Below are 20,936 nucleotides of genomic sequence, written 5' to 3'. Positions count from 1 at the left end.
TTTTTAAATTTTTAAATAATATATGAAGTATTTACTTTCCCTAATGTTGTATTCTCTGGAGTGGGAATAGTAATTTTAACCCTTACGCTATCCAAAGCTTTCCCTACTGTTGCACTCTTCGGAGTGGGAATAGTAATTTTAACCCCTACGCTATCCAACGCTTTCCCTACTGTTGCACCCACTGGAGTGGGAATAGTAATTTTTACCCTTGCGCTATCCAACGCTTTCCCTACTGTTGCACCCACTGGAGTGGGAATAGTAATTTTTACCTCTACGTTATCCAACGCTTTCCCTACTGTTGCACCCACTGGAGTGGGAATAGTAAATTTTACCTCTACGCTATCCAACGTTTTCCCTATTGTTGCACCCACTGGAGTGGGAATAGTAATTTTAACCCCTACGCTATCCAACGCTTTCCCTACTGTTGCACTCACTGGAGTGGGAATAGTAATTTTAACCCCTACGCTATCCAACGCTTTCCCTACTGTTGCACCCACTGGAGTGGGAATAGTAAATTTTACCTCTACGCTATCCAACGTTTTCCCTATTGTTGCACCCACTGGAGTGGAAATAGTAATTTAAACCCCTACGCTATCCAACCCTTTCCCTACTGTTGCACTCACTGGAGTGGGAATAGTAATTTTAACCCCTACGCTATCAAACGCTTTCCCTACTGTTGCACTCTTTGGAGTGGGAATAGTAATTTTTACCCTTATGCTATCCAACGCTTTCCCTACTGTTGCACTCTTTGGAGTGGGAATAGTAATTTTTACACTTTTGTTATTGTACGTTAATAATATTGGCTATTATTTAATTATATTTTGTTACTATATATATATGTTTTAACAAATATGAATTAAAACATTTTTTTAACTTTCATTAATTATTTAATTATTATAAGTTAATTTAAGTATTTTTAAGTATATTTTAGTAATACATTTTTAATATTAATTTATTTTAACATTGTTTTTAGTAAAGTCGATATTTTTAAAAACTATATTTTAGTAAACGATATTTTTACCTCAATATTTTTGTACTTACCTGTTTGTAGATAGAAACTCGATATTTTGACTGTCGATATTTTTTCAACGATATTCTTGATGGTCGATATTCTGTCCCTCGATATTATGTCAGTGATCAGGGTCAGGTCTATAATTAAAATCTCATCTGCATACAGGAAAAGGGGCGGCCATCTATTTTTGGCGCGTCTCCTTCCGTTAAGGAAAAACAATCCGGAAGATCTCTTACATATAAAGAGAACAGTAGAGGTGCTAATAAGCAACCTTGCTTCAATCTATTTTCCGTATTAATAACTGAAGATAGGCCCTGAGTTTCCCCCATTAAACCCGGCACCATGTTTGCGAATGTAAAGCAATAACTAAGGATTACAAAATAGGAGGCATCCCCATTTTATATAATTTTCCAGAGAAGTGGCCGATCTACTTTATCCATCGCAGTAGTAAAGTCTATAAATGCTACATAGACATTTGTCTATTTAACTCGAACACCTTCGACCCACTGCAACAAGCCTTTCGCGTTGTAACACCATACGTTGTAATGGCATGCGTTGTAACGCTTCCGTTGTAAAGGCTGTTTCTCTTTTTGAATAGGAAATACTCTCTCCTCCGAAGGTTACACACTTTTGTTCAAAGTGTCTATTTTTGCTCTTAGATACAGTAAACACTGTACTGGTTTTTATGTGTATTTATTCATGGAGACCCAGCTTGGATAGTAATAGCTGTGGATTTGAAATCCTGTGCTGTGTCTGACTGAGAATCCACTTTTATTAGCTACTCGTTGACATCAGGATAAACAAATATCTTCTATCTTCTTAGATTGTGACTGTCATGCATTTTGAAAAGGTTGTGGTGACTAACGACAGTACAGCATACTGAGAATTATTGTATCCTATCAGGAATCTGAGATATTTCCTTTGATGTTGAACTGTATGTATGTGACTATCAGCATTATGAAGATCTATGGCGCAAGGGCAGATGTATTTCTTTATGTGAAGATAGATTTGATGGAGGGCATTCTGAATACTTCATTGATGAAAAAAATGTTGACAAACTGAAGATCTAAAATACTGTCAATATTGTTTTGTCTGGCTTCTTTTTTAGATTAGGTAATATCTGGATTCATTTCCTTTGTCATGTTGGTTTGAAATTAACAGAGTATCCTCTTTGGATGGTGTTTAGAATCCATCTGTCCACTCCATAATTTCCACTCTTCCAAGCAGGACATCACTTCTCCTCTGAGAGGAGTGGGGAACTGTAGGAGGGGTGTTAGAGGATCACTGTCTCTTGCCAGGCAAATTCCTCCCTTTTGAATGGAATGTTTTAGGATGAATTATCATCTGTTTCTAGTACTGCCTCTGGTATTGTTCCCTTTAAGTTTGCTTCCAGTGTTACTGAGGTTGGCATGACCATCTCAAGCATTGAACCCTCTGATAGATGTACCACCTATTTTTGGTCCGATAATGATGTATGAATTTTATTTCTGCACTTTCAGACCAGCAACCTTTAAGGTCTCTGCTTAATTTTTTCTTTCTAAGCATCTATTCTTTTGTGTGTTGTCTAAAGAGTGCTGACCCCAGAAATATCAAATTGCTAACTTTAGCTGTGCCATGAGTTTTAAAGAAGATAGGTGGAGCCAATACAATGAAAGTTCAATTCTTAACCAGTTTTGACTCAATGGGGAATATGCTGACTTTGATAGTGACTGGTTCAACGTAATTCTCGGGTCTCTGTTGGGTGGTGGCAAACGGGTTGATGTCGATCTGGCATGAAGTCTCACAGTCTATGGTGAAGGAGATTTTGTAACTGTTGAACTTAAGTGTTTTGACATCGTTGGCTTGGAATGTTGGTGGTGTTGATGTAGAGTCACCACTGAGTCCTCTTGAGATGCTGAACATGTTGAGACTGAGCCCCTCAACGGTGGAGACTTAAGCTTCAGCACTGATGTGCTAGGACATTGAGAGTGGTGTCTTTGCCTGTTTCTGCTGCTGGACTTTCTTTCACTAGATCCCACTCTGTGGGAGTCTTTTTGAGATGGTGGCACACTTACAGGGTCATAGGAATATATGATGCCGGTGTGAGCGGAGCGAGAACAATCTTTAATGGTCAGGGCAGGGAGAAGGAAATATTCTCCCTCAAAAGACAGAACTACACACACTTCTATATCCTGCACCCATAGTTCAACCCTGTTATTTATTCAAGAATGTACCAGGAACAGCTGCTTAGTTGTTTTTTAGACCCTCACACACTCTACTAGTGTCGTGCTTCATTACTGGGTCTCATCCTGGCCCCCTAAAAACCAAGATGGGCTCCTCCATTTTTCAGGGAGTACTTTGTGATATAGTGGAACGGTGAGTAAAAAGGTATCAATTGTGTGAAATAACCCCGGTATCCCTTTATTATAGGGTATCTTGGGCAAGGTTAAAAATGATGAATTGTAGGTGTCCGTTGGGAGATTAGCGTCCTCAAACCTCTGTTGTCGACATGTTTCAGCCTCTTCTATTGGCCCCTCTTAGGCTCCTAGGCTTTCATCAGGATAGTCGGAAAACACACCATTAAGCTCTAATGTGTAATCATGTCCATAATGTCTGTGTCAGTGCAAGGACAACAAACACATATAATCATGTGGTTTTACTTTGCCTCAAGAGTCCAGCACGTATTAGTGCCATAAGCGTTACTCGCTATTTGCCTCTTTATTTTAAAGATGAGACTGAAAAGCCCTGTGGTAACATTTATGCCAAGGGTGTCATTTCAGTGATAGACCTACTTATGTCCCACTGTCTTCCGGCTTGTGACAGAGGCTGATTTGGGAGGCGAGTGCCTGCAGGAAAGCCCTGTGGGTTGGATGGAGGGGGTAGGGCTCCAGAGAATATTTGAAGGCAGACATGGCCGCCTTACAGCAGAACCATAGAGTAAAGAGGTAATGGAAGTGGTGAGCCTGTATGAGGTAGCACTACTTGAGTTGAGTTTTCAGTTTCTTTCAGAATTGTAGGAGATTGCTTATGTTCTAGTTCAGGGAGGACTTGGCCTGCTCAGGCAGTTGTTCAAACAGTATAAAATAAGGTGGTCCCAGTATTATAACATCAAAGGTGTCAGACAGACAAGAAAATGACAATCGAATGCAATTGCAAAAGTAAAAAGCCAAGTGCAAACAATACTTTTTAGTTGTTGCAGTGTTATTTAATCACACTGAAACTGATCGTCGTTTAAGAGCATACATTTTTAACATAGTTTCAACATGACAGTGCCCCAAGTGGGAAGAAAAGGGTAGGGGAAGGCTGTGACTCAAGTGGGGTAGTGAGGTAAAGTTTAAAATGGTAACAGAAAAATCACAGACAGTTCTGGCATATAATGTCGACATTGGATAATTGCCAGTCCTTTCAACAGTACTTACCGTGGAACCTCGTGCTACATGGCAACATTGTACATCTATTTTGTACTATGATGAATGTATACTTGACCACCTGTTGCACTGGTATATGAGGAATATATGCCAGAACTGTCTGTGATTTTTCTGTTACCATTTTAAACTTTACCTCACTACCCCACTTGAGTCACAGCCTTCCCTTACCCTTTTCTTCCCACGTGGGGCACTGTCATGTTGAAATTATGTTAAAAATGTATGCTCTTAAATATTTGCCTGAGAAAAAGACGATCAGTTTCAGTGTGATTAAATAACACTGCAACAACTAAAAAGTATCTTTGCACTTTGCTATTTTCTTTTGCAATTGAATTCGATTGTGATTTGTTTGTCTGTCTGACACTTTTAATGTTATAATACTGGGACCACCTTATTATATACTGTCTAGCACCCAGGTCCCAGTGATTCCGGGTTTACCCTTTTGCATAAACTGGCCTGTTCAGGCAGCACTGTTCCCATCTGAGCAGGGCCAAGACTGTTTTGCGTATGGCTAGGTCCAAACCGAGGTGGAATGGTGGGTGAAAAACAATGGATTGGAATGCAGCCTGAGCGAATGCCAGTGGCTAAGTGAAATCAAGCATTCCATCCATCACCTTGTTTTTTTGATGCCCTTTTATGGAAATGAAACAAACAAAATTGCAAGATTCTCAAAACCCTATTGTAAAGTTTGAACATTTTTTAAGTTTCAGCCTTTGAAGCTCACACTATATAGGGCTTTGGATAGGCCTTAATCCAAAACCCTCTCATCATCAGTACAAAACAAATCTGTATCCATGGTCATGGACTTTCCACATTTTCCACTAGCTTTATATGATATCGGTACCCTGATCGCAACACAGCATGATTTGTTTCATTTGTACATTACTATGTAAAACTTCTGATATGTTTGCCCTGTATCAGATGTACGGTTTAATTTGCAAATTTGAGGTATAGCATTTACTGTTGTTCTTCTGTATATATTGTTTTGCTACTGTTATACAGCACTCAACACCTCATTGCCATGGTTCATGTGCTAAGATACTGCTAATAAATAAATGCAAATTAGAGGGGAAACTGTAGAAACACAGATGCAATGAACTGTAAAATACACATATTTTATCCCTGGTCTGACACTTGATTAAAAACCCAATTATCCACCCATGACTGACAATTTACCCACCAAGGACAACTACGATGGACAATGATAAAAAAAAAGGAAGAAATTTTGAAGGCACTTGACAACACATTGTCCATTTTGAAGGACAGAACACCGTGGTGCAAAATATACACCTTTGGTACAGCATGAAATTATGGTACAACTCTTACTTTAAATTAGTAATTCACTATATAATAAGGAGAAAATAGACATGACAACGAATTCTGGAATTTGTAACTTGCAAAGTTTTTTAGCAAATAAGAATGGTCTATTTTAAGGTTCATTGACGATTCACAGAGTAGACATACATCATTTTCATGTGAACTACACCACAGGAATGGGAAACATTAACTAGTCTAGGGCATGAGGATTCATTATATGGCGGATTGAGGAGAAGGACTGGTCTATATTAGCCTTACAATATATAGCTAGCAGCAATTACATTCAGGGTGTAGCTATAAGATATTGTTATTGAAAGTAAGCTATGTCGCTTATCAGGGAGGAGATTGGCCATGATGGAGGTTACTTCTGCTCCAAAGGAGGATTAAGTGGGGCAAGGTGGATGCAATGTTTGTTAGTACACTATGATTGCTTCCTCTAATTTCGAATACAAAAACAACAGTTGATGGACAGAATGCAGAACAATGTCATACATTCACCCCAGTACCGGGATCTAGGCCTAAATCCATCATTTTGTTGCTCACCATGCCATTCCAGTTTGGACCCAGCCATATGCAAATCAGTCTTGACCCTGAGCGTCACGGAAACAGTCCAGCCCGAACTGCCAAGCCAGGTCCTCCCTGGACTGGAAACCAGCATCCTAGGACCTGTTTCAGGCTTTTCAGCCCTCATCAGCCAGGATAGCTTGATTCCAGTGGCATGGAGAATTTCGAAGCAAATACACCATTTTATTGATGTGTGTCTGATGCAGGCCTAAATCTAGTGATGTATCTTGTTGTAAATGTTACTCTTCTCATTCAATGAAGATATTAAAACAACACCAGAGTGTAGGTATCCTTCAGTTCTGGGCATGGAACTTAATGTTAAATTTGTATTTTTGTCTGATGTCCATTAAAATGCATGCCCCAGGCACTGGAAGCCAGGAAACCTGATATTGGCTAGTGCTGCTTTATGATACACTAACCTGCTTAAAAATTTCATCCTCTTCTCGTCGTCGCCTTTGCTCCACTTGGCGACGCCCACTCTCCTCTGCTTCCCGTATGCGCCGCTGCCTTTCAGCCAGCATTGCAAAGGCATGGATTTTCCGCTCTTGCTGTAGCCGCACCAGCTCTTTGGAGAGGAAATCAAACATATCCGAGAGAGCTCCTCCCTCTAGCTCTGACAGGTGGTCATCCAACACAGACAGCTTGAGAGAAAATAATTTGCACAGGTGTCAAGTACATTTGTATTAGGAATGGACATTTTATCAAAACACTTTCTGTGAAGTTGCTACTTTTAACAATAAACTTTGGTTAAATATCAACCTTTTGATGAAAATGGTAACATTTCTTCAAGTTGAAGTGAATACAGTATTGTGTTTCCTAGTTGATTAGGAATAACTCAAGAAAGGCAGCAAAAGATACCAGATAAAATAAGCCACTCAAGATACCACATTTCAGAGATATGCAAAGCACTTAACTATGGTGCCTGTAAAATGTTTTTGAGCTCTGCATTAAATGTTCCTTGGGACTGATAGTAAGGCCAAGGACCTCCTAAATTATGCCAACCTTGTTACTCAGGTATACCGCTGGTTGCACAAATACTTCAGGCAGCTGCTAAATTATGCCAGTGGTATGACTTACTAATACTAGTGGGGTACTGCTCAATTATGCTTTTAGTGCTTCACAAGCATGTCTTTGGTACAACCCAAATCATGCTTGTGATGATCCTCAATCAGGCATATGGCGCTCCTCAAGCAAAGCAAGGGAAGCATGTGTGTGGTGAGGACTGGAATATGGAGAGCGACATCGTCCATACAATATTCTGGCTCATTCCCTCAACAATCTATGCTAAAGACATCAGTTTAAGTTTTTTTCCTGCTAAATGTTGGGAGCTCTTAGATCTGAAATTGCACTTATCAAAGCATTCTCGTTCTGCCTAGGCTGGGTCAAATCTTTTTTGAAACTGGAACATACTGAATCGCGCCTACCTGTGTGACTCATTTCATGTATTCCAGTAATCCAGAAAAGATTATAGATGATGTGCTTGCCGAAAATGGTGATGGTGCAACACCAGGCATTAATTACATGCATATCTGTGTCTCCCTGGAAATGCAAAGCTATGATCCCTCTTAAGCACTGAGAATGGTAAAAAACCCTTAGTAATGTGTGTCACCTTGGTACCAACCAAGGCAAGTGGCAGGCATCATCTGACCAGAGGTCAGTAATTAGCAAGTAAAGAATGGCTGCCTTTTCAGAATGGTGGCTTTCACTATTGAACACAATTGAGGGCACTAGTCCCTTTCTTTTTAGGTCTCTACTAGACAGAGCTTGCACTGTCTCTTCAAGACATGCTGTATATACTTTGTGGGCTTCAGTCTGCCCACAGGCTTCCCATTTTCTGGCTCCATCTTCGCTTTCCTATTCTTTCTCCTGGATTTGTCATGCCTCTTCCCGGGTTTTGCCTTGTGTGCAATAACTGTGTGTCTGAAAAACTGCACCAATACCTGGTGGACACTGATCCGACCTCTTCCCAAGAATTGGGAACAAAGGCAGACAAATGGGTTCGTACCAGGGTGAGCAATAAGTCTCAGGGTTGGGCTGACCAGAAAAAGAAAGATACATCTAAAACCCAAGAAAAAGATGGGGAGAAGTCTGAAGAAAACAAAAAAAAATCTTCTATAGTTCCACAAATATCTTCCTCTGGGGGTGGGTCACAATCCTCCTCTTCCACCAGTAACAAACCTTCTTGGTGCTTTGTTTGTAAGCAAAAGGCCAGATGCTCAATGATTCAAACTGTCCTACGAAAGGCACCAAGACTGCTACTACTCCCCTAGTGCCCCTACCAATAGCTCTAGTAGCAGTAAACCTCCACAAGGTTCACTTTGGGAACTACAGTGGGCTCTGGCCTAGTCAGAGAAGTCACTGAGGCTGTCCCGATATCAGAGGGTGGCATTGATCTTGCCACATTAGCTGTCTGGCCTGTACTATGAGGAAATATAGGCAGTTCCCTCTCATAAATGGTGTGGAAGCAATAACTTACAGGGACACAGATGCAGTGTCACCATTGTGACTGAAAAACTGGTGTAATCTGAGAAATACTTACTTGGGCACACTTACTAAGTAACCAACATAGACACGATCACTAATAGCCACCCCATGGCAATAATCAATCTCAGGTAGGGGTGGGGAGGTTTACTGGCTCAAAAAAGGCTGTGGTATCTTCTAACATTCATGTAGAACGTATACTGGGCATCGATTTGGAAATGTCAGCATGGGCTGAAGTTGAGTTGAGGACTCGTTCAGCCATACTTGGGATCTCTGAGGCAGTGTTTATGATGACTAGAGCACAGGCCAAGAAGCAGGGAGATCAAATTGTGATTGTGATTTGTAAAGCGCATTATCACCGTCAGGTCTCTAAGCGCTAAAGAGCAGTGGAGCCTGGAATAAGGCCCAGACTGCTACCAACAAGAGAAGTAAGAAGTGCAAATAGTTATCCTTCGACCACGATTCATGTGAGGATCTGTCTTCTAAGGAAGATGATCTTGCCCTTTGTGAGGGAACTGTCCCAGAGGAGTTTGGGCCTAACCTGGATGAGCTGCCTGGAGCAGGGGGACCCTCCGGGGAGGAATTGAGCCTGGAGCAGAAATCCTTCCCCTCTCTTGGGAGCCTTAGGCAGCAAGCTGTTGCAGGTGATATCAGTGGGACCCACAAGTTCTATCGGGAAGATGGACTCCTTTATTCTGAAGCTAAGGACCCCAAGCCTGGTTGTTCCTCAGACGTTTAGGGAGTTCCTCTTAACCCTTGCACATGGTATACTTCTTGCAATATATCTTGGGAAAAGTAAGACTTGGGCCAGGCTTGTCCCACACTTTCACTGGCCCCATATGTTTGAAGACACTCAGGAGTTTTGTCCTATGTCCTATGACCTATGTCACCTGTCAAGCCAGTGGTAAGACCGGTGGCACTGCAAAGGTCCCCTTAATCCCACTACCAGTGATTGGGGTTCCCTTTGAAAGGGTAGTGATTGAAAATGTTGTTCTCCTAGCCCCTCCTACAGCCTCTAGGAACAGTTATGTCCTGGTGGTGGTGGACCAAGCCACCAGACACCCAGAAGCTATCCCCCTTTGGTCCACTACAGCTCCTGCAGTGGCCAAGGCACTTCTGGGAATATTTACCAGAGGGGGCTTTCCTAAGGTGCAAGCTTCACGTCTGGCTACCTGACAACCGTGTGTTAAGAGTGTAGACTAAATTACAAATTTACCACAGCTAACCATCCACAATGCAATGGGTTAGTTGAAAGGTTCAACAAAACCCTAAAAGATATGATTGCGGGACTATCTGACAAGCACAGGAGGAGATGGGATGTCCAATTAGCTTGCCTTCTTGTTGCCTATCGAGAGGTTCCATAGAAGGGAGTAAGGGTACAGTCCCTTTGAACTTCTCTTTGGACATCCAGTTAAGGGTTCACTTACTCTAGTGAAGGAGGGATGATAGTAGCCTCTCAAAGCTCCTAAGCAAGACACTGTGGATTATGTGCTAGTCCTGCGTTCACGCATGGCTGAGTCCATGAAAAAGGCCAACAAAAACCTTGAGGCCAGCCAAGAACTTCAGAAGTTATGACATGACCAAAAGACTGTTCTGACTGTTCACCAGCCAGGGCAGAAAGTACTGGAATTGGAACCTGTAGCCCCAAGATCCCTCCAAGAGGAGTGGAGTGGCCCCCATACCATCCTGGAAAATAAATGTGTGGTCACCTGCATGGTGGGACCTAGGTACTCCTAAAAGACCACTAAGGATGTTTCATGTGAGCCGCCTAAAGCCTTACTTGACAGGGCTGACATGAACTTGCTCATGGCTACTGATGAGACCCTCTCCCCGATCTCCTCTAATACTACCCGATTGATGGCACAGTTGATTGAGTGGTCATTGCAAACAGCCTCACTGAACAACACGCTGACTACAGACAGATTCTTAGTCAGTACACTGAACTCTTTTCTTTGACACCCATTCAGGCTACCTGGTGTGCACATGAGGAGGACACAGGTGACAGTCTGCCTGTGAAGAGTAACATTTACAGGCAGTCTGACCATGTCAGTGATTGCTTCCTGACAGCGATCCAAAAGATATTGGAGTTAGGGGTCATTGAGCCTTCAGACATCCCTTGTGCTAGTCCAGTAGTCCTTGTGCCAACATCTCATTCCCAGGGCAGAAAGAGAGGGATAAGGTTTTGTATAGACTGCAGAGGCCACAATGTAGTCACTAAGATGCTCATCCTATCCCTAGGACAGATGAATCTGGCTTCTGCCAAGAATCTCAGCACCTTTGATCTGACTGCAGGCTATTGACAGATCAGGCTCACTGAGCATGCAAAACAGCGGGCCCGATTCACAAAAGTAATCTGAGACAAAATCCTAACTTTAAGACTTTCGGTATTCATAAAGGGCATTCAGGAGTAGTAAAGTTAGGATTTTGTCTCAGTTAAACTTAAGTTTTGGTCTTAAGTTTAACTAAGTAAAACTTAAGTTTAGCTGAGACAAAATCCTAACTTTACTACTCCTAAATGCCCTTTGAGAATACCGAAATTGGTAAAGTTAAGATTTTGTCTCAGATTACTTTTGTGAATCGGGCCCAGCATTTTCAACCGCTGGAGGACACTTCCAGTTTAATGTAATGCCCTTTCGTTTGAAGAATGCACTTGCCACATTTCAGAGGCTGGTGAACAAAATTCTGTCAGGTCTGGAAGATTTTAGTGCTACATATCTGGACGATATAGCTGTCTTTAGCTCCACCTGGCAGGATCTCCTGGTCCACTTCAGAAAATGTACTTGAGTCCCTACAGAAGGAAAGCCTCACTATCAAGGCCAGTAAGTGCCAGACAGGGCAGAGTAAGGTTGTACACTTGGCCCACCGAGTAGGCCCATTGGAGAGAAGTCCAAACCATTGTGGATTGGTTGCTCCCACTAACCAGACCCAGGTCAGAACTTTTCTTGGCCTGACTGGCTACTACAGAAAATCTGTTAAGGGGTATGGGTCCAATTTGACTCCCCTTAATGACCTCACCTCTAAAATGATGCTTAAGAAGGCGAATAGGACAGTTCACTTTCAAGAGGCCTTTGATGACCTGAAAAAGGCTATGTGCTCAGCTCCCGTCCTACAGTCTCAAGACTATTCCAAACAATTTATTGTCTAGACAGATGCCTCTGAGATATGAATATGAGCAGTGTTGTCACAAGTCAATGAAGCGTGCCAGGATTAACCAGTAGTTTTTATAAGCAGAAGGTTCACCCCAAAAGAAAAATGTTGGTCTGCTTTTGAGAGGGAGGCATTTGCTGTGGTCTGGGCTTTGAAGAGGTTGAGGCCATACCTGTTTATGGCACTTACTTCACTGTACAGACAGACCATAAGCCACTCTTATGGCTAAAACAGAGGAAGGGTGAAAACCCCAAACTTTTGAGCTGGTCCATTTTCCTGCCAGGCATGGACTTTCCAGTGGAATATAGACCTGGGAGTAAACATGCTAAAGCAGATGGGCTTTCCAGGTATTTCCACTTAGAAAAGGAAGTCTCAATGGGGCAATGTTAGTCTTATCTTCTTTCATTTGAGAGGGGGCTATGGAGGAAAGTAGGATCTTGCTGGCAGAGATATGCCCACTTTTTGCCTGGTGTCAGTGTGTTTTTGACTGTAGCTCACTGGGATCCTACTAACCACGACCCCAGTGACAGTGCTCTCTCCTCTAAATTGTCTGGTAAGTTCTTTGTACACCCCACAGTTGGCATAGTGAAGTACCATTTGAGTCCCTAGTATGAGGTACGCAGGGCATTAGTACTCCACAGGTCTCCTATGGGCTGCAGCATATATTGTGCTATCCATAAGAGCCCATGCAGCTGTCCACATAGCTGCCACTAAAGTCTGCATGACAGGATGCATGCACCTTTCACTTCAGATAGAAGGTTTCCCTTATATCCGGGTCACTGCCCTTAAAACTTATAAGTCACCCCTAAGGTAGGCCCTTCAATCCAAGGACATGGTGCCTGGTTCAAAGTGAGTGGGTACCCCTGCACGAGTAGAGGTGCACCTACAAACCCCAGACTGCATTTTCTGGAGGACAGCCAACATGAGGTAAGAAGTGGACACTGGCAAGTCGCGATGTCTAACTACATAATGGTTTCCAAACCTGGTCATCTTTGGTATCAAACATGTTAGAATCATGCAACTACACAGATTCCAGTGTTACTGGAATGATACTATGTAGTGGAGGCTCCTTAGAAAACTCCCCAATACCTACCTGCGTAGCCTTCCAGGGTCTAACTGCCAGGACGCGCTGCTGCCGACTCTAGACAGTGTTCTGCCCCCCTGCTGATGAGCTTCCCTTGGGCAGAGGAAACTGAACAAAGGATTTCCTGCGGAGGAGAGGTGTAACCACCTCTCTTTTAGAATTAGGTAGGATGGGGTGCTTCCGAGCGCCAACAGACTGCATTGGAGGGCACATTTTGTGCCCTTCATGCATAAACCAGTTTTGGCCATTTCAGGAGCCCTTGGCTCCTGCTCTGGTGCGAAACTACACTAAGGACAGGGGAGGACCAACCCCCTGTCCAGCTCCTCCCTAGGGAGGTTCCTAGAGCTCTCGAGGTCGCCACTTGATTCTGCCATGTTTAATCTTGGCCCCAGGGAGCATGTGACTGGCTATGACAGCTGATTATCGTCCCTGACCCCCTCTGATAGGTGGGTCACCAGACAAGAGGTCCTGTCCCTTTTTAGGGTAACTTAAGGGCTCCCCTGAGGGTGGGTCCTTAGATTCGTCCACACAACAACAACTGAAACCGACTGCCTGCCGCTGAAGATTGTTCAAAGACTCTTCTGCTGGTGGACACTGGAATCCTGCTTTTCTTTAAGCCAGGTACCACAACAAGACTGCTCCCGGAAAGAAGGATCTTGCTGCACCTTCGTCCCTGTGCTTCTCCAAAGATCTGCAACTCCGTTGCTTTGCGTCCATTGAGTCACCGAGGTCTCAGCCTGCATTCCAGCCTGCAGAATCTAAGTCACTTTTCCTCAATGTAGACAATCGGTTGCTAATCCTGGTGACCCATGGACACCGCCCTGCTCTGCAAACATGTGGTGGTTTTTGGCTCTCTAGAGGCCTGGCCAGTCTTCCCTGCAAGTTGGGAGACTGTAATCCCTCTCTAGCCGACTTAGACAGCATGCCTGTGCACCCTGTATCTTTGACGTCACCAGGGCTTGTTGGCTCCTTCCACTGAAGATCTTCAAGCTCCAAGTATAGCCCCTGCCTCCAGCACTGCACAGCTCCAAGCACATTGTCCTGTCTGCATCCTCTGTCTAGTGGGCCTTCATCACCTGTGTAATGCTGGGGCTCCCTTGCGACCTCCTGTTGTTGCTGTCAGAGGGTCCATGAGGGGGCTCCATCGATTCCTGCTGCCTCTCCTGCGTGCTGAGGGCCAGGCCTGACTTACCCCTGCTGGATTAGTCCCATAGACCTTCTTGGTTTGCAACAAAGAATCTTCTCCTGCGAACCGGTTTGCGTTTACCAAGGCTTGTTGGTGGCCATGCCGGCCACTGGCCTTCGTGCACTTGTTGAATGGCTTGGGGCAGCTTGTGAAAGGCACCTGGTCTCCACAGCTGCTGTCTCTTCTTCACCGTGCTACTCTAAGAACCTTTAACCAGGGCTGGTATTGTGCTTGTGCGTCTTCTACTCACCTCCTGGTGGTTTGGACTGCTTTCAGGTTCTTCTCATCTGGATTCTTTGTTCTGGTTCCACCAGCATAGTCCATGAGATGATGTAGCTGCTGACCTTCCATGACCCCCATTGGCGTCTATGGAAGTTTCCGACACCACTTCACCACTTCACCCCATGCACCCAGGCTCCCTGGTGCAATATCCATAACTTCTGGGTATCCACGAGTGGGGTGACTCTCCAACCTTCCTTGATCCAAGTGATTCCTTTGGGGTCCTTTGGGAAGAGTCCTAGAACTCTAATTTTCCAACCACAAATTTCCCTGTGTTGTCCTATGGACATCTGACCCGGTCTAACCGCTCTGCACCTGGGCATGTTGGGGTTCCTGGCTACTCACCCTGGGTGGTTCCTTGCTTCCCCTGGAGTCCTCAAACCTTGGGATAGTCCCATTTAGGTAAACACTTTTCATTCCACTATTTTAGTATATGGTTTTGCTCCTGGCGGGCCCGTATGTGTTTTTCTGTTACTTACCTCCTTTCTAAGTATTCCTTGAATCCTCCGGGTAGGAAATATACCAGGTTAGTGTCTAGAGTGTAGTAATAAATATAAAGTATTTTTCTACTCACCTGCTGTGGTACTTTCTTGTGTGAAAAGCTTACTGATCAACTATAGCGGTAAATGCTTTACAATCCTCCTGGCAAAGTCATAGCTGCTCTCCACAGCTACACTTTGAGAGCTTTGGTTTTCAGGGACCTAAACATTATCACTGAGGGTTTTCTGGACTCAGTGCCCAGTGCCTCACCATAGTTGGACACTATATACTGAGCCAGCCTCCTATTTGTTTGAAAGTCAGGGTGTCTGAGCAAGCAGATTGTGAGAAAACTTGAAATGTACGATTTTCCAGCAGTGAATTAATCCAGTTGATGGCTGCACCACGTATGCCTATAGAGTGAAGTGTCCGCATGAGTACCGCATGAGACACCGTATCGAATGCTGCACTAAGGTCGAGCAGCACAAGGGCCACTGTTTCTCCTCTATCCAACATGGAACGGATGTTCTCTGTTACACCCAGCAAGGTCGTCTCAGTAGAGAAGCCTGACCGAAATCCTGATTGATGGGAGGGCAACAGGTCACGTGTAGTTATAAAGTCTGTAAGAGACCGATGAACATGTTTCTCTAATATTTTTGCAAAAATGGGCAAGAGGGAAATAGGCCGGAAGTTAGAGGGCAAATTAGGGTCAGCACCCGCTTTCTTTAACAGCGGATTAATCATTGCATGCTTCCATTCATCAGGCACGTAATTTTGCTGAAGTGATGCATTTAGAAGGTCAGTGATAATGGCCATAGCGCCTCTGCTGAGTTGTTTTAGAACTGAGAATGGTAAAGAATCTTTGGGCGAACCTGATTTAATAGTGTCAAGTAGCTCGCAAACGATGTCTGTACTGAGCTTAGGCCAGTTATCTAATACACCGGGAGGTGTCTCAGAGGGAGCAATCGGATCTAGTATGGCAGTATAATTGCTCGGTTTGGCAGATGGAGTATTTGGCAAGGTCATATTTGCCTGATTTTGTTCATGTTGTGCCAGTTCTATGCCCTGATATATTTTATCAACTTTATTGACAAAGAAGGTAGTCAGTAGATCACATTGTGTCTTATTAAGGTCTGGCGAAGGTTGTGTCGTATTTGAACCAGCCAACTCTTTAACTATTTTGAAGAGTGTTTTAGATTGATCCAGGGCCTCTGTAATTTTTGTACATACGAATTCTGCTTTGGCTTTTCCACACAACTTTTGATAGTTTGTTAGTTTTATTTTATAGTCCTTCTTTGCTTCAGAAGAATAGGTCTTCCTCCATTGACGCTCTGCGTTTTTACAGCTGGTTTTTTCCTGGTTTAGTGTCTCGTTAAACCACGGAGCAGGGGGGCGATGATTATTGAGTTTTAACTTCGTTTTGGGCAAAGAAGAGTCAATGGCTGCCATGAGCCAATTTTGAACTGATGTTGACTTTGTGCAGGGAAGATGTCCTTCCAAAAAAGAGTTAAGACTATCAATATCAAGTTTTTTCCATTTCCTAACAAATTGGGTAGGTGCCGGTACTTTGTCTTTATTTGACAATTCTACCTGAGTGAAACTTTGACAAGAAAATGGTCTGACCAGGGCATGGGTAGGGCGGGATACGTAATGATGTCATTTATGTTGGCAAAGATAGGATCCAACAGATGACTGGCGTTATGCGTCGATCCCGAGTTCTTCAAGGTCAGATTAAGGGATGCTAAGTCTGCTATAAGTTCCTTGGCAGTTGTGCATTCCTCTTTTTCCAAATGCAGGTTCATATCTCCAATGATCGTGAAATTAGCAGTTTTCATTACTAAAGGGCCAATGAGTTCTGACATGTTTGTCAGCCAATTTGATGCCGCCCCCGGCGGTCTATAGATAAGCGCTCCTGAGAAGGTGTAGTTCGGTGCAAGTGTAAGTTTAAAAATAGCGCCTTCACAGCCAGCTCATGGGAGTCTGTTAAATTCGCAGTTATACCATTTTTTAAAAATAATTGCTATTCCTCCCCCCAGCTTCTTTCCACGGTCAAGTCTCACAATGGCATATGAGTCTGGGAGCGCCATGGCTAAATCCGGGCCAGAGCTTTCTGTTTCTGTTATGAACATGGCATCTGGAGCCTCGTCTAGTAGGAGATTAAATATCTCTATCATGTGCTTAGGCAGGGAACGACAATTTAGACTGAGAAAAGAAAAAGATTTTGATTTATAAATCGATTTTTCTTGCTATCTCTATCCTGTATGGCTCTCATCCCTACAGGGTTAATGGAGAGTGTGCAATGTTGGCAGGTAGCTTTCTCCCAACCCAACTTCAGAATACTGCAGGAGGGTTGTCTTTGGGGTCTTAAGGCCTGCAAATGTTCTGAAGTATATTTAATGCGTGCGGGTGTGGACATAGATGTAATTACATCTCCCATAAATGGTACCTGTAATTGTTCGGTGATGGGTACCATTTGTAGAGACATAGCCATAGCCCTGAGGCCCGTTCGAGGCTCAGACGGGCTTTCTTTCGGCGCTCCTTAGGCACGTCCGCTACGCGGAGGAGAAGACCTCTAATTATATAGATTTTGCAGGCTAAGAGAGGGAGCCCGCACCACTGGTCTGCCGACCAGCGTCTTAGACACCTACTAAGATGGCCGCTATAGGTGTAGGTATAGCAGCCTACAATTCCCAGAGTCCCCCAACGGCACCTCGCAGGCCGTGCAGGTAAGGGAAAGGGAAAGAATTCAGACGCGATGTAGTTGCCCCCAAGCTGAAAGAAGCAAAGAAGATGCAAGCGGGAAATGTATAGCTTCAGAAGACACCCGGCTTTTCGCCTCAGGTGTGGAAAATAAAGGTAGATAAAAAGCGAAGGAAGTGCACAAATTCACAGTAATGTTAAAAATTACAATGTCACAATTACTTATAAAGCGCTAGTATACAGCGCAAGAGTCCTAAAAGCAGCAGTAACAGTTGCGTAATCCAGGCGCTAGCGATCAGCGCGAAGAACTGTCAGTGCCACAAGCATGTATTTAAAAACGCTTGCAGTCAGCAAAATATACAACAAGTTTTAAAATAGGCTATAAATCATCAGAGAAGGCCTCCTCTACTCCGTACCCAGCTTCTGCCTCAGGTTCTGGCGGGAGGGTAATGAATCGGGCCCGGTAAACTTTCTGCTCAATTATATAGATTTTGCAGGGGAAGAGAGGGAGCCCGCACCACTGGTCCGCCAACCAGCGTCCTAGACACCTACTAAGATGGCCGCTATAGGTGTAGGTATAGCAGCCTACAATTCCCAGAGTCCCCCAACAGCACCTAGCAGGCCGTGCAGGTAAGGGAAAGGGAAAGAATTCAGACGCAATGTAGTTGCCCCCAAGCTGAAAGAAGCAAAGAAGATGCAAGCAGGAAATGTATAGCTTCAGAAGACACCCGGCTTTTCGCCTCAGGTGTGGAAAATAAAGGTAGATAAAAAGCGAAGGAAGTGCTCAAATTCACAGTAAGGTTAAAAATGACAATGTCACAATTACTTATAAAGCACTAGTATACAGCGCAAGAGTCCTGAAAGCAGCAGTAACAGTTGCGTAATCCAGGCGCTAGCGATCAGCGCGAAGAACTGTCAGTGCCAAAGGCATGTATTTAAAACGCTCGCAGTCAGCAAAATACACAACAAGTTGAACCAGTCATGAGCCACGAGGAGTTGGGAGGCTAGTTGGTAGCTTGATGTCGATCTTGTTGCCAATGATCACTTCGACGGCAGTGAACATCTCAACGTCGAGTGACGATGAGGCTTGGATGTCCAAGGAAGTCTTAAGTGCGATGGTTGTCCCAACGTCAAGCTGCACGTCTGTTCCGAAGCCGCTCTACACGTAGACTTCGATGTTGATGGCGAACACACAGGTATTTCATCTAATTTCGATGTCCTAAATCTCGCAGCAATCAGGGTTGCCGTTTCTCATGTGTTTCATGAGATCATCCTCTGTGGGCTATCTTTGTATGAGAGGAGGGCTCTTTGGAGGAGGATTGAGACCCCTCAAGGCCTCTGAAGATCCCGTCTTTCCTCTCCCCTTTAGGTCAATGAGCCAAATCTTCTCTCTATCCTTCAGAATTCTTCTGGACAGCTTCTGACAATGATGGCATGTCTCTGGAAGATGAGAATCAGGGATATAGATAATTCAGACTGAATGTGGATCGATCTGCACCTTCTTTTTACGACAAGAAGGGCACTTCACAAAGACTGACAGAATTTTTTTTATTTTTCTGTCAGGAAAACAGTCTCCTGTACTTTAAGCACTTAAATCTGTCAAATGAAAACAAAAACTTGAGTTTTCAAAGATAATTTTCTGACAAAACATCAAAAAACAGAAGAGCTCAGTGCTCCAGGATTCTAACAGTAGTAGCTGGGAAAAAGAACTGACCTGACTGTAACCTGTGGGGCATGATGGGATACAGGGGGTCCTGTGAGGTCTTAAAGGAATGTTGCCAGTTTTCTCCGTCATACTTTAAATGCAGACCAATTGCCAACAATGTCTCTCATTCCCTTGCTTATAGCTTCTTTTTCTGATTTCATAGAAAGGTCTTGGTAATTTCGGCATTTTACGTCTTTTGCTATAGGCTGTGTTTTTACATATATATATATATATGTCCACAAAGGTGCAATCTTCACCACAGCCGCTCGCGCGAGTGAAAGAAAGATCACGCAACTCCAACGTGCAGATTTGGCATAAATTCTTTTTAATCCAACAGAGCCACTAGATCCGACACGTTTCGGTATATCCAAACCTTTGAGGCGGGTAATCTCAGGATCCACAGCACCAATCACAACTCCCAATACAGCGTTGGAAAGGGCAGTTGCAGCAGAAGGACATAGGCTATGCAGACGCCCACCATATACATTTAAAAGGTAAGTAAAAAACGTGCCAACAAAGTAGACCCTTGTGGGCGTGTCTGCGTTGTGCTGTGGGGGTGTGCTGGGGGTGTGACAAACGCTGGGGGCGTGTGGTACGTTCCGCCCTTCATGCCATGTCTCATATCGGTGTGCTGGGGGCGTGGGCAGGGCGCGGGATTACGGGACAAAAAAGTGAGCGTTGTGCCCAATATTTCATTGTTTTTTCAGGTTCTGTACATTCCAGCTCCGGGTGTCCACCCTGCTCCCTTTAAATACACCTGCACCCCATAATCATAACCCACCCTTACTCCTTAAAATACCCCAACACCCTTAAACAATAACCCATCTTAACCCTATAAATATACCCTGTACCCCAAAACCCAAACCTATCCCTAAACCCTAAAAATACCCCTGTACCCCAAACCCAAACCCAGCCCTGAACCCTAAAAATACCCCTGTACCCCAAAACCCAAACCTACCCCTGAACCCTAAAATACCCCTGTACCCCAAACCTAGCCCTGAACCCTTAAAATACCCCTGTACCCCAAAACCCAAACCTACCCCTGAACCCTAAAAATACCCCTGTACCCCAAAACCCAAACCTAGCCCTGAACCCTAAAAATAACCCTGCACCCCAAAACCCAAACCTACCCCATAACCCTAAAATACCCCTGTATCCCAAAACCGAAACCTAGCCCTGAACCCTAAAAATAACCCTGTACCCCAAAACCCAAACCTACCCCTGAACCCTAAAATACCCCTGTACCCCAAAACCCAAACCTAGCCCTGAACCCTAAAAATACCCCTGTACCCCCAAACCTAGCCCTGAACCCTATAAATACCTCTGTACCCCTGAACCCTAAAAATACCCCTGTACCCCAAAACCCAAACCCAGCCTGAAGCCTAAAAATACCCCTGTACCCCAAAACCCAAACCTACCCCTGAACCCTAAAATACCCCATGTACCCCCAAAACCCAAACCTAGCCCTGAACCCTTAAAATACCCCGGTACCCTAAAACCCAAACTTACCCCTGAACCCTAAAAATACCCCTGTACCCCAAAACCCAAACCTACCCCTGAACCCTAAAAATACCCCGGTA

The 20,936-nt window shown here is 44.0% G+C and overlaps 1 protein-coding gene across 2 annotated transcripts in view; it reads right to left on the bottom strand.

Annotated features, from left to right (window-relative positions):
- Positions 1 to 20,936, bottom strand: part of CFAP91 (cilia and flagella associated protein 91) — a 431,267-nt gene that overhangs the window by 70,970 nt on the left and 339,361 nt on the right. For both annotated transcript variants that reach the window (XM_086933540.1, XM_086933541.1), the window contains one exon: positions 6,717 to 6,938. In XM_086933540.1, the coding sequence (XP_086789666.1) occupies positions 6,717 to 6,938 (222 nt within the window). The remainder of the gene's footprint in view (positions 1 to 6,716; positions 6,939 to 20,936) is intronic.

The sequence above is a fragment of the Lissotriton vulgaris genome, chromosome 8 (genome assembly GCF_964263255.1).
Source record: "Lissotriton vulgaris chromosome 8, aLisVul1.2, whole genome shotgun sequence".
Lineage (NCBI taxonomy): Eukaryota > Metazoa > Chordata > Amphibia > Caudata > Salamandridae > Lissotriton > Lissotriton vulgaris.
Note: the sequence above shows the minus strand (reverse complement) of the source record. Positions and strands in the feature narration are given on the sequence as shown.